The 12,892-nt window shown below is 32.2% G+C and overlaps 2 protein-coding genes across 2 annotated transcripts in view; both read left to right on the top strand.

Annotated features, from left to right (window-relative positions):
• LOC117630235 (pseudo histidine-containing phosphotransfer protein 5-like) overlaps positions 1 to 2,885 on the top strand; it is a 52,346-nt gene extending 49,461 nt beyond the window's left edge. The window contains exons 6-7 of the mRNA XM_034362979.1: positions 2,494 to 2,553; positions 2,763 to 2,885. Coding sequence (XP_034218870.1) covers positions 2,494 to 2,553; positions 2,763 to 2,885 — 183 coding nt within the window. The remainder of the gene's footprint in view (positions 1 to 2,493; positions 2,554 to 2,762) is intronic.
• Positions 2,886 to 3,589: 704 nt separating this feature from the next.
• Positions 3,590 to 10,423, top strand: LOC117630236 (histidine-containing phosphotransfer protein 5-like). Its single transcript, XM_034362980.1, has 6 exons — positions 3,590 to 3,690; positions 3,982 to 4,112; positions 4,201 to 4,278; positions 4,858 to 4,929; positions 5,071 to 5,143; positions 10,289 to 10,423. The coding sequence occupies exons 1-6, from the start codon at positions 3,631 to 3,633 to the stop codon at positions 10,421 to 10,423; spliced, it is 549 nt and encodes a 182-aa protein (XP_034218871.1). The 5' UTR covers positions 3,590 to 3,630.
• The last annotated feature ends 2,469 nt before the right edge of the window (positions 10,424 to 12,892 follow it).

A 12,892-nucleotide genomic window follows, 5' to 3' on the forward strand; every position in this document is an offset into this window, starting at 1 on the left:
ATTTTGTAAGACACAATTGGATGTCAAAACGGTTTCCGATTTGTCTAATTTTTTGTAAGGATGATCTATGAATGAAGACCTAAAAAATAGATGGTTTGGATCATTGGGAAAAAAATTGTAGGGTACCCTAAAGGGCGTCCCTCAAATAAAATTATTTGAGGGATCCCTCAATAGAAGGGGACTGATATATATATATATATATATATATATATATATATATACAAATAAGCTTATTTGAGGGACACCCCTTGTAGGCCTCACTTCAGATTGTATTTCACTAATCCAAACCGTTTATTTTGTAGATATTTATTCAAAGATCATCTCTACAAAAAATCACTTGAATCCGATATCATTTTACCACTCAATTGAGTTATTGAAATTTTAGCATTTTCTTGAAGCACCTTGTTCATTGATTTTGTAAGACACAATTGAATGTCGAAACGGTTTCTGATTTGTCTAATTTTTTGTAAGGATGATCTATGAATGAAGACCTAAAAAATAGATGGTTTGGATTATTGGAAAAAATTTGTAAGGTACCCTAAAGGGCATCCCTCAAATAATTTGAGGGATCCCTCAATAGAAGGGGACTATATATATATATATATATATATATATATATATATAGGGAACTTTAGTTTAGGGATCCCTCAAATAAGTATTTGAGAGATATCTTTGTAGGTCCCACTCTATATTATATTTCACTAATCCAAACTGTCTATTGTGTAGATATTCATTCAAAGATCTCTCTACAAAAAAATCACTTGAATCCGATATCATCTGACCACTCAATTAAAATATTGAAATTTTAGTACTTTCTTGAAGCACTGTGTTCATTGATTTTGTAGGACATAGTTAGATGTTGAAATGGTTTCCAATTTGTCTAATTTTTTTTACAAGAATGATCTATGAATGTAGACTTAAAAACAGATGGTTTGGATCGTTGAAAAAAAATTCACGACAATACTACGTCATCGTCCGACCACCATTGGTTGCTTCACTTGTCATAAAATGTTCATGATCAACTGACCATTGTAACCAACCAAAGATCCGACCCAAATTGACGTTGTACGCCACGGATATTGAGTGAGAAGTGGGGTGTACTAGCAACTAACAGCGAAAAGATTCCAGCCTCCTCCATTTCTGATCAATTTTCCGGCCAATCATGACGAAAATTCACGTAGGCCTATACATGAAAGTTGTTCCTCTCAGTGTTGTCTTTAATTTGGCATGGGTGGCAATTGACAATTTTAGATTTCGTTGTTGCCGAAATATGCTTAAGCTACCCACCGACGGTGCCAACACTTGGTGGCTCAAGTGGGCACCAAAGGTGACCTATTTTTACCCTAGTGTGATGTCCTAGTTGTCCCAAGCATTATTGTTTGCATTGATTCGATTGTTTGCCCGATGATCGGAGACTTTGCCTATTATGGACCTTTTGATAAGAGATGATCGGACCGTTGGATCATCTCTAAATATTAGTATGCAGTTCCTGATGTTTCTAGAAGTGTGTAGAAAATTATAGAACAAAAGTCCGAGGTTCGCATGTCTCAAATTGTCTCAATTTACACGAATCAATTGTCGTTCGGTTGTACTATATACGAAGATCTGATCGTTGGATCGAGGCTAAATTGATAGGTTGTGGTTGGATGACTATCCTTGACCTGTTGGAAATCACGAATTAGGAATTCGGTTTTGATTAATTTAGCATCAAACCTTTTGTGAGTGGATTTTTGTTTTGAAATAAGTACAACAATCTTTTAAATTGAAAACCCTTTGCATATTGATGGTTTTGAATGAAACTCAATTTAATTATCGTCTCTAGCTTATGATGTTACCAACATTGTTTTAATATGTTTTTCCTTGAGATTTTGTGGTTACATTGATAGAATTGAGATTTTTTGAAAATTTTCATTGTCATTTTGATTTCTCGATTATACTATGACTTTATATGGCTATATATATTGAGATTGAGAAAGTGGTTTTTTAAAAGACCTTATGAGTACCCTCCCCTAGTTAACAATACAATGAGATACAATTAGGCACATTTGGAACCCATCAAGGCACACATATCTACTTTGAGCGAATGAATAAAATAAAAGAACGAATTTGTTGATGAGATTTTAGTTTTTAGGCCTTAAAATAAATCCAACATTTTTCCAATACAATCGAATTTGTTGATAAAAGAACCATATTGATGCTTATTGGACAAGAATTGATAAGTTCAATTAATTATTCTAATACGAACTAATAAATCAAGGTGCTGCTAAACGAACCCTAAAATTAACTAAGTACACCCTAATATTTTAATCAAAATGTAAAATTAACTAAGTACCCCCTATTTAACTACTAAAAATACCCTTGGTACACCCTAATACCAATCCTAAACCAGGTTTCTCTTTTTATGTGTTATACTTTTCCAGCTCTTAGTTGTTGCAATTTCTACACTCATGAATCTCAATGTCTACAATTTATTTAAATTTTTTACTTTGGCAGGAAAGCAAGGGCATAGAAGACTTTAGTGATATTATTAGAGAAGCCGGTGGAAATCTCAATGTCTGCAATTTATTTAATATTCCATACTTTCTCATCTTCTTCAACCTTAAATTAAGTAAACCTACTTGTATGATTATTTGTTGGTTGATATCTAGCTTGATGTCTTGTTTGGTTATAATCTGCTTGTATTCCGTGACTAAAAGTAATTCTTTTTCTTTTGTCATGAAGGCTATATTGCAGCTGACAGAATTAGGTTCATTTTTCCTCAGGTTGATCTGTTTAAAGTACGTGGGAAGTTCGCCTTATCATATGTTTATGAAGATTTTTTACTCTGCAAAGGGAAAATTCTTCTAGTCACTCGTCGAAGATTGGTATTGTTGCAAGTAAGTTAGCTGGATTAGAATCATTCCTATCTATACCTTCCTATCTGCTATATACCATTCAACGACACCTCCTTGTGTCTTCGTCAGTGCTTGCAGCGTTGTTCTTGGGCACCGAGTAATATGAAAACTTCTCTATGTTTGATTAGGGTTGAATATGATGAGTAGGGTGTGGTGTATTTATTAAAATTATATTTATTTCACAATTCAATATATTCTTTTTGGTCATTTTATATTAGAGTAAATTAGTAATTTAATAATAGTTTGATAATAGGTATACACAATTAATATTAGGATTTGTTTGGCAGCACTCTAAATCAAACAATCTGACTATAAAAGGATTTGGGCTAAGGCAATACAATCGAAATCAAATAAGGCAATACAATCGAAATCAAATATTGGGTTGGGCTCGGGGCGGGTCTCTGGTTGCACCCATCCAATTTGCATTCCTATACTACAATTAGTAAAACATGAACAAAAAGCCAAGCACAAATAAACAGACCATCGTGAAGCTCATGAAGCTATGGAATGAAAAGCCAGACCAGAGACATGCAAAGCTCATGCCTCTTCAGTCTTAACACACATTCTATGCAGCATGAAAATAACATCCACACATATATATATATATATAAATAAATAAAACCATGCATCTGTCTCTATTACCTTCTCTTCAGTCATTTCATCACTTTCATCTCTGTACTCTCTCTCTCTCTCTCTCTCTCTCTCTCAAAACAAAACAAAAAAGAAGAAGAAAAAAATGTCTGGGAAGGAACTTGGCCAAGAGCTCAAGGAACTCGTCAGCTCCTTGCAAGACCAAGTCCTTCTCTAATCTTTTTACTTTTGGAGTTTATTGCTTTGCTTTCTCTTCTCTAATTCTTGTTTTTGAAGTTTTATGTATTCATCTTAATTTAATTTAATTAATTTATTTTGTTTAGTAGCTGATATTTATTGTGTAATTATATAATTTATCTTTCTTCTCTCTTTTTTTTTTACCCTGATCAAAGGGTTACTATTTAATGTCAATATTTTATATTTTAAAAATATATAACAAAAAGATGATCAAGTTAAATTAATATTGCAGCTAATTAACTACAATATTTCCTGGCAGGGAATTTTGGACGAGCAATTTGATCAAATGAAAGCAGTTCAGAATGAACAAAATCCTTGCTTTGTTGTGAATTTGATCACCACATTCCTTGGTGATGCTGAAAATATTTTGGCACAACTCAGGACATATCTGTGATTTTCTTCACTGTTTTAATTTACTATTTTGTTATTACATATAAATTATTTATATTATATATTGATTTTGGAAAATTCAATTTAGGAGTGCTGAGGATCCTGATGAAGTCAACTATCCCCAGGTGGCAACTCTTGCCCTCACGCTCAAGGGAAGTAGCTCAAGGTATAATAAATTGAATGCCACACATTATTTTAATTTTAAATGTTAAACCTTTTTATTTTAGGTTTTGTTGCTAAATGAAAATTCAAAGCAATTTTGCACAAAAAAGGCATGAACAAAATTGTAAATTTAACATAATGTTGTGACCTAAACTAATGTAGTCGGATCCGAAATAGCTCAAGATAAACTTAAATGCCAACTAATTTTTTGCCCAAGAAATAATGACAACCGTATTTACATTAAATGTTTTTTTTCTTCTTCTTGTTAACCGTATTTTAACTAAATGAAAAAGTGACATGTGTAAGGATGTGAAGAATTGTTACACATCGAAAAAGTTTAAAAACCTGCAAGGATATACAAAGAGTTGGATCACTCCCCCCTCTCCCCCATAAAAAAAAAAGAAGTAACAAATTAATTTTTTCAAGCCTACTATATCCATAAAGACTAACCATGGTTTTAAGCTTTTAATGTTGAATGATATATGTATAGAAAATAAGCCCAAATTATTCTTTCTTGTACATCCTTTTGTCACACTAAATAATTTAATTACATTGATCCTCTCTGCTGAATTTGGACTTACAGTGTTGGTGGTTGCCGGATGGCGTTAGCCTGTAGCCAGCTCCGAGATGTAAGCGATGTAAATGACCATGAAGGGTAAGAATTGGATACTATTATAGCGAAATTATATTTCTTAATATTCACTCAAGACTTTTATAAGAAGAACCCTTATTTGATCTACATGGATAAAGACCTCTCTTATGAAAACTGTTTTTGACGCAAATCTTATGCTTGTAGGTGCATTATTTTTCTTGACCTTATTAACCAACAGTTTCTCATCTTGCGGGAGAATCTGAATCACATTGTTCAGGTACCGGAAATTCTTAGCTTTAACATGCATTTTTTATTTCATATTTTCCTCTTGTTTTGTTCTAATATTCTTTTTTTTTTTCCCCAACAAAAATCTGGAAACATAATGGAGTGCAGATGGAACGCGCAATCCATGAAAATGAGGTCAAAAGGCGCAATATGTAGAGAGAGCTGCTTTGTTCACTTTGTTAGGAGACCTTCTCCAGAAGCTCATTGGTTTCTTTATTATGTTGTTGGCTATGGAATAAAAGTTCATTACTGAACTTACTATCTTTTATTACAGACACATATATATTACGGGAAAATTAAGGTCCATGGGTGAAATGCTTGTTTCAGGATAGATTACAGAGATAACATGCGAAAATAAACTATTTTGAACAAACTCTTGGAAGAATCTTTTCACAAAAAATATGAGCACAAATTTTAATTGATATATACTTTGAATTTCTTTTTACTTTTTTGGTTACATCAAAATATTTTACGAAAACAAAAACCAGTGACATGCCTATTTTATTCACATAGAAAAAAATTCGTAGTTGCCAAGATGTTAGTATTGATTTTTTTTTTCTTATCAAGAACACAAACATTCATTAAACAATCCAAAACCAATTAATTACAATTGACAGAACCTGTGTGCTAAAGAGTGGCGTTATTAAAACCTTGCCTTATAAAAACCCCCCCAAGGAGGAAAATCCGGTTTGTTCACTTTGTTAGGAGACCTTCTCCAGAAGCTCATTGGTTATGTTGTTGGCTATGGAATAAAAGTTCATTACTGAACTTACCATCTATTATCACAGACACATAAAATTTATGGTTGAAATGCTTTGTTTCATGATAGATTACAGAGATAACATGTGAAAATAAACAATCCAAAACCAATTCAATATAATTGACAGAACCTGTGTGTGCAAAAGAGTGGCGTCATTAAAACCTTTCCTTATAAAAACTCCAAAGGAGGAAAATCCTGTCAATGAATTAAAATATGATTGAATTGCATTCACACTCCCCTGTCTCAATAAAGATATAACACAATAAGTTAAATATATGAGTTTTCGACTAAAATGGTCTTTCATCTTGTATCCGAGGTGTATCTTAGTTCTCCAACTAAATTATTCACTCGTGTCATGCTCTAAATCGCTATTTCGGCACAAATTGGTCTCGTTGTAATATTTACCGTCAGTTTGAGCAGACTGACGGTAAATGCATGTCCACCACACTGATCTGCCCCTCAAATTTCCCCCCTCACCAACCTCCTAAGCACTAGCCCAGCCAAGCACCCACCCAATTTTGTATTTGAACCCACCAATCGAAATTTGATCCCTATAACAGAGAGAGAGAGAGAGAGAGAGAGAGAGAGAGAGAGAGAGATTGATTGATTGATGGATTGATTGATAGATGTGATGGGTGCCGAGGGAAACAGAAATGCCATATATGGTTTTCTTCGTGGCTTGTGGCGTGGGATGATGAGTAGGGATGATAACGGGCCAGTTTGGGTTGGGTATGGCAATGTCATGTTCTCGTCCCTGCTTAGGCATGGTAAAAAAAGCTTAGGGAATCCTCGTCCCCATACCTGTCACGGAGCTACCTCCCAAATCCGTTCCATACCCGTCGTGCAGCTACCTCCATCTCCTACATTATAACACTTAAAAGTTCATCTTAAATTATCATTTAACTCAATTACATTCAATTGAATTTTAAAATTCAACTCCACAACTCGAAATAATCTCAAATCAATTTGACAATACTAAATAAATATTATATTATATCATAATCTTGCAGGACTATAATATATAATATATTAATTAAAAATATATATAATATTTATTGGGCTGTGTATGGGGATGGGGATAACAATACCATCCCAGCTCATCCCCAACATGAAAATTTTAAAATTTGGAGATCCTCGCATCTCCCCACATTTGGGTCGGGATCCGATGAGTTTACTAATAAAAAAAAATCTTATTATAGTTTACTATTATTTCACCTTATTCTTTTGCATTTTTGTTTCATTTTTTATTTATTTTTATATTTCTTAATTTTCTTAACAATTGATTTTATATCATGACAAATGTATCAATTCATTATATTTTTTTGGAAAAAACACAGCTAAAGTTAGCATTTAACTTAAAATACGTATTGTTGCAGATTCTATTCTATAAACCTAAAAACACAAATATAAGAATAACATAAAAATACACATTGTCTTGCAGTTTGAATCTATAAAACTAAAAATACCAATATAAGAACAACATAAAAATAGCAACCTATACACGTGGGAGCAAATATTTCGGCTTCTAATCACAAGACACCAAGTTGACAAGAAGAATGTCTCCTAGGTCAATTAATTGAGCCCATTTATTAGGCAAAGTAATTGGTAATAAAAATAGGGATATTATCTCAAATATGGGATATTATCTTTTTTTTAAAAAGATATCACCAATTAAAATATTATTCTAATGTGGAGTTATTATCAACAAATTAGGAGATTTGATCCCAATCAAATCCCTATTGGACTCATTCTCTACAATTTGGGGAAAGAATAAATTCATTTCAAATAGGAATTATTCTTTGAAAAACCCTAGATGCCTAGAGCCCTATAAATACATGGCTTCATTCAACACACAAGGTAATCTGAAACTCAATTCCTAAACCCTAGAAAAATACCTGAAACTCCTCTCTCCCTCTCTTAGCCGACGACATCGCTAGCCGCATGCCCTCTCCATTTTTTCTTTCCACACGGCTCAGGCCACCACCCACGGTTCCGGCCACCCAGTTCTCCGTATAGAGAAAACTCCATACCTTTTTTAAAACTATTGTTTCACCTAGATTCAATCAAACTAACTTAGGCATCAGAGGGTCTTTGGCCAACACCCCCAGGTGTGGTCTTTTACTCCAGTTTGATTTTACAAGGATTAAGGCTATACTTTTAAAATATTCTATTTATAGAGTATAGCCGCGTTGCTATACTTTTAACATATTCTTTTTAGAGTGTATCACCGCGCGGCTATACTTGTAAAATATTCTATTTAAAGAGTGTAGCCGTGCGGCTATAATATTTAAATATACACCTACAATAAAAATAAGGATTTCTCTGTGGCAAAGCGGAGCCTTTAAATAGTGAATCAATTTGACATGGTATGTGTTTACGTTCCAGTTTTGTTCCTCTGTGTGCAGTTAGGGTTGAGGGAAAATTTATACCTTGTTTGTGTGTTGTTGCTTATCTTTTTAGGTGCCCTTTGTCATATTTTCTTAAATATATTCGAATATTTAAACAGTATAGTCGTGCGGCTATACTCTTTATATACTATGTTTTAATTATTATTTCATATAAAAAATAAAAAACAAAGTCCACAAAATAATTTAAAATAATTAATTACTATTCATTAAGTAATTTATGAAATCAGTAAAATATTTAAATATTCACTAAAGAAATAATAATTAAAATATAATTAATAATTAAAGTAATTAAAAAAGGCTAAGATATAACTTAATTACATATCATAAATTAAAGAAGTTGGGCAAAAAATAAAAGTGAAGAAAATGAATTATATATTTTTTAAATTTAAAAAATAATAAGCAAGAAAACTTCTCCAGACGATAACTCATCGACACAAGTCTACGCCGACAAATATTACCGGATTAGACTTCCCCTGACGAAAGTGACCTCTGTCGACGCATTTTTGTAGGGAGAGGCCTAATCCGGCAAATATTGTCGGGATAGACATGTACCGACGAAAAGTCGTTAGGCGAAGTTAAAAATAAATATATAAATAAAAACTTAGTATGTTTCAGTCAATAAATATTTTTTTTAATTTTCTTTTTAGTATGTTTCGGTCAATAAATATAAACTTAGTATGTTTCAGTCGTTCGGAATTCTATTTTAATTATTATTTTCTTAGTCAATAATTAGTACTAAATATTTTAATTAACTTCATAAATTGGAAAAAACCGAGTATCACTGAGCAACTATACAATTTCTTTTAAAAAATTGGAGAAAATCGGGTCTAGCCAGGCGGCTATACTTTTCTTTTTAAAAATTAGAAAACTGGGTATAGCCAGGCAGCTATACTATTTCTTTAAAAACAATTGGGAAATATACTATTTCTTTTAAAAACAATTAGAAAAACTAGTATATTCTCCCGGCTATACTATTTAAACACATTATATTTAAATGGTATAGCCGCTCGTCTATCCTATTTAATAAAAAAAATTATGAAAAAAGGACCCTCCTAGGTGCATTAGTTTATACTTTATTGATATTAATTTGCTATAACTGCATGGCTATATGAATAAAATACATATGTGTTTTATTCGGCAAACTTTTGGCAAATTATACCTTAAATGTTCGGCCACTATATAATATTTTAATATATATTATTTGTATTCAATAATATGTGATAATTATGTGTATAATACATGAATTTAATGTGTATTATTGAAAATTTTGTAAAAAATACGTGTATTAAACATGAAAAATACACCAAGTAAAATCGTGCAACTATACTTTTATATATATATATATATATATATATAAAGAATTTTGTATATGTATAATACAAGAATTTTGTGTGTATTATTAAATATTTTATAAAAAAATACAGGTATTAAACCTAACAATAAAAATATAAAAGTAGCATGAAAATACACATTGCATTGTAGTTTATATTCTATAAATCTAACAAATACCAATATAAGAGTAACGTAAAAATAGACACTGTGTTGCAGTTTATATTTTATAAACCAAAAAAAAATACTAATATAAGAGTAACGTAAAAGTACACACTGTGTTGCAGTTTCTATTTTATAAATCGAAAAAAATACCAATATAAGAGTCACATAAAAATATACATTGTGTTGCAATTTATATTCTATAAACCTATAAAAATACCAAAATAAGAGTAATGTAAAAGTACACACTGTATTGCAATTTCTATTCTACAAACCTATAAAAATACCAATATAAGAGTAACGTAAAGGTACACATTGTGTTGCAGTTCTATTTTATATTCTATAAACCTATTAAAATATCAAGGAACTCATCAGCTCCTTGCAAGACCAAGTCAATATGAATCTTTATTCAGTTTATTGCTTTGCTTATTTTTAACTTGCTTTCTCTTTTCATTGATTTTACCAAGTTTTCTGGCAGGGCATTTTGAACGACTACTTTGACGAACTGAAAGGGTTACAAGATGAAAACGATCCTTGCTTTGTCCATGAATGTATCACCATCTTCCTTTGTGAAGCTCAAGATTACAGAGCAGAGCTCACAACAAATTTGTAATTAATTTCCTTCACTATTCCCATGAACCAATAATTTTTTGTTTCTCTCATGATTGCAAAAGAACAATAAAATAACAAATCAATTCTTTTTGTTTTCAACCACATATTATCCATTTGAAGGAAACTATTGTGCTTGTAGGTGCCTTGTGGGTCTAGACAATGTCAACCGTGAATATCTTGTCACTCAAGAGAATTTGAATCGCATTGCTGGGGTAAAATACTTATTGGGAACTTTTAATCACTTATCAGCTTCAATTTGCATGCTTTTACATTGTATTTTCCCCTTCCTTTTCTAGTATATGTCATCTATATGCCATATGATAAACATATACATAGAGAAAATATATAGAGGCTTCTGACTATACATACATGAATACTAAAAAGGACATTCTACGAATAAACAAAGGCCTCAGCTTTATCACTTCAAAGAAGACTAGCCCCTTTGCACATGTGTGCTAATTGGTTTTTTATTTTTATTTTTTATTTTATAATTAAGAATGATAAAATGAGTAGTTGTATTCTTTAAAAGTAAGGTCTGTTATCTGATTTTGTTTTTATTTTAATTTATATATATATATAAATATGATATAAATTTACCATATTATTTTCATTTACTTATAGTTTCAATTCTTAATATTTGCATTCATCACAAGGGAATTTTCTGTTATTTTGAATGTTTCACAATTATATATGTATCATGCATTTGATTGTCGATTGAAAATAACTAAGGGCTCGTTTGGGACTACTTCTCTGGGAAGTACTTCTACTCATAAGCGTTTCTAACAAAAAGAGCTTTTATTATAAAAATCTTGAATTTTAATAAAAAATCAAAGTGGTTCGTTGAAAAGCACTTGGGAGTTCTTTCTGAAGAAGTACATAGCAGGTGCTTCTCCAGGAAGCGTTTCTATGACCCAGAAAAGCTTCTAAACTTTTCGACCAAATGTTGTCAAAAGCGCTTTTAGTTATCAAAAAGTGCTTTTAGCCCTTCCAGAAGCACTCCCAAATAGACCCTAAGTACATTGATTGATCATTCTAGACGCGAAGCAATATAGAAATAAACATGACATCTGCATTGGTTATTGTTCTCCCACAAATTTTCTAATACTCAGAAGTTTATTTTCTATACAGATGGAGTGCGCAATTTATGAAAATGAGGCTGGACCAAAAGCAACTTAAGTTCTCTATGAAGTGAACATTATATTTATTTAAGAGTTGATTTTCTATTTATTTTTTAAGCTTAGACCACCCAAATATATCATATCTTGTTAATGTATGCATTTTGGGTTTTTCTTTTGGCTTCCCTTGACAACTTTGTAATAGGATTTCTATTGTTATTTATCAAGCTCAAGTTTAGATTGAGAATAGCTTCTCTAGGTGTTCTTAACTAACAACTATCATATGGAGGTTCATGCAAATTGGCAAAGGTAAATTGTGCATTGTATAACATTGCATTATACTGTTTTCATAAAATGATGACTAGTCATCTGTTTCTTGGATGACTAGTCATCCTTGCTCTCCAGCTTGATAACCAACTTTTTTGTCCTATTCCTTTTTCTCTCTCTGCTGCCACATGGGATTCTGACCTAAGGGAATTTTTTGGTCTATATAGGCCTTGCAATTCCTCATTTGGCAGCCGTCACTTTTGGGGGAGAAGTTTTGGAAAGTTTCATAGCAAACTTTTGCTTCTTCTTCCTCAAGAGTAACCTTCATATTTTTCATCTTTGAGTTTTCCAAATTGTTTCTTTTTGAAAACTGCATTTGAAATATGAAAACTTCATCTTGCTAGATCAAACACTCTATCATATACATCTAGGTCAGATTCAAGATTGATTTCTTCAAGAGTATGGTTTCTTGAAGAAATTGGTCATTTTCTCCATGAATCCAAATTTCATTTCTGTTTGAGTTAGAGCTTGCAAGCTAGTGCCATGGGATGAAAGAGCTGGAGAAGGAGCTGCCATTGCCATGAAGAACTGAGCTTCAAGCTTTGCTAAGTTGGAGAAGAAGATTGCACAAAGGAGGTATAGCTCATCTTCCTAAATAGACCTAGGAATTTCTTGAGCTTGCTAGTGTTCTTTGTAAGAATCTTTTTTGCTTAGTGGATTGCCTGGTCGGTTGATGACCCCCAATTTTTTTCCCAATGGTGGGTTTCTGGGTGAACAATTTCTGGTTTCCATCTCTGTAAATTTTCTGGGTTTGTGTTCTTGATAGTTGACTAGTCATCTGAATTTGTGCGGTTGACTAGTCATCTTTTTCTGATGTTTGGTGTTTGCTTGATTATGTTGTCTTCACACACTTTCACCATAGTTGTTGCTAGCTCAGGGGATGCCTAGATTGATGGGTCCTTCTGAGTGCCTAGGTTCTCACTAGTAATCTTCTAGGGTTGCAGGTACATTGTGGCATGCTTTGTGTGTATTCTTGATTGTGGTTGTTCATGCCTAGCAGTTGACTAGTCATAAGTGTACTTGGTCAA

Source organism: Prunus dulcis, chromosome 6 (assembly GCF_902201215.1).
Source record: "Prunus dulcis chromosome 6, ALMONDv2, whole genome shotgun sequence".
In the NCBI taxonomy this organism is placed as follows: domain Eukaryota; kingdom Viridiplantae; phylum Streptophyta; class Magnoliopsida; order Rosales; family Rosaceae; genus Prunus; species Prunus dulcis.

Excerpts from the sequence above, each read along its gene's own strand:
- LOC117630236 (XM_034362980.1), top strand. The coding sequence starts at position 3,631 with ATGTCTGGGAAGGAACTTGGCCAAGAGCTCAAGGAACTCGTCAGCTCC. Across the intron at positions 4,113-4,200 it reads GCACAACTCAGGACATATCT|GAGTGCTGAGGATCCTGATG; the intron begins GTGATTTTCTTC and ends AATTCAATTTAG. Across the intron at positions 4,930-5,070 it reads GATGTAAATGACCATGAAGG|GTGCATTATTTTTCTTGACC; the intron begins GTAAGAATTGGA and ends TTATGCTTGTAG.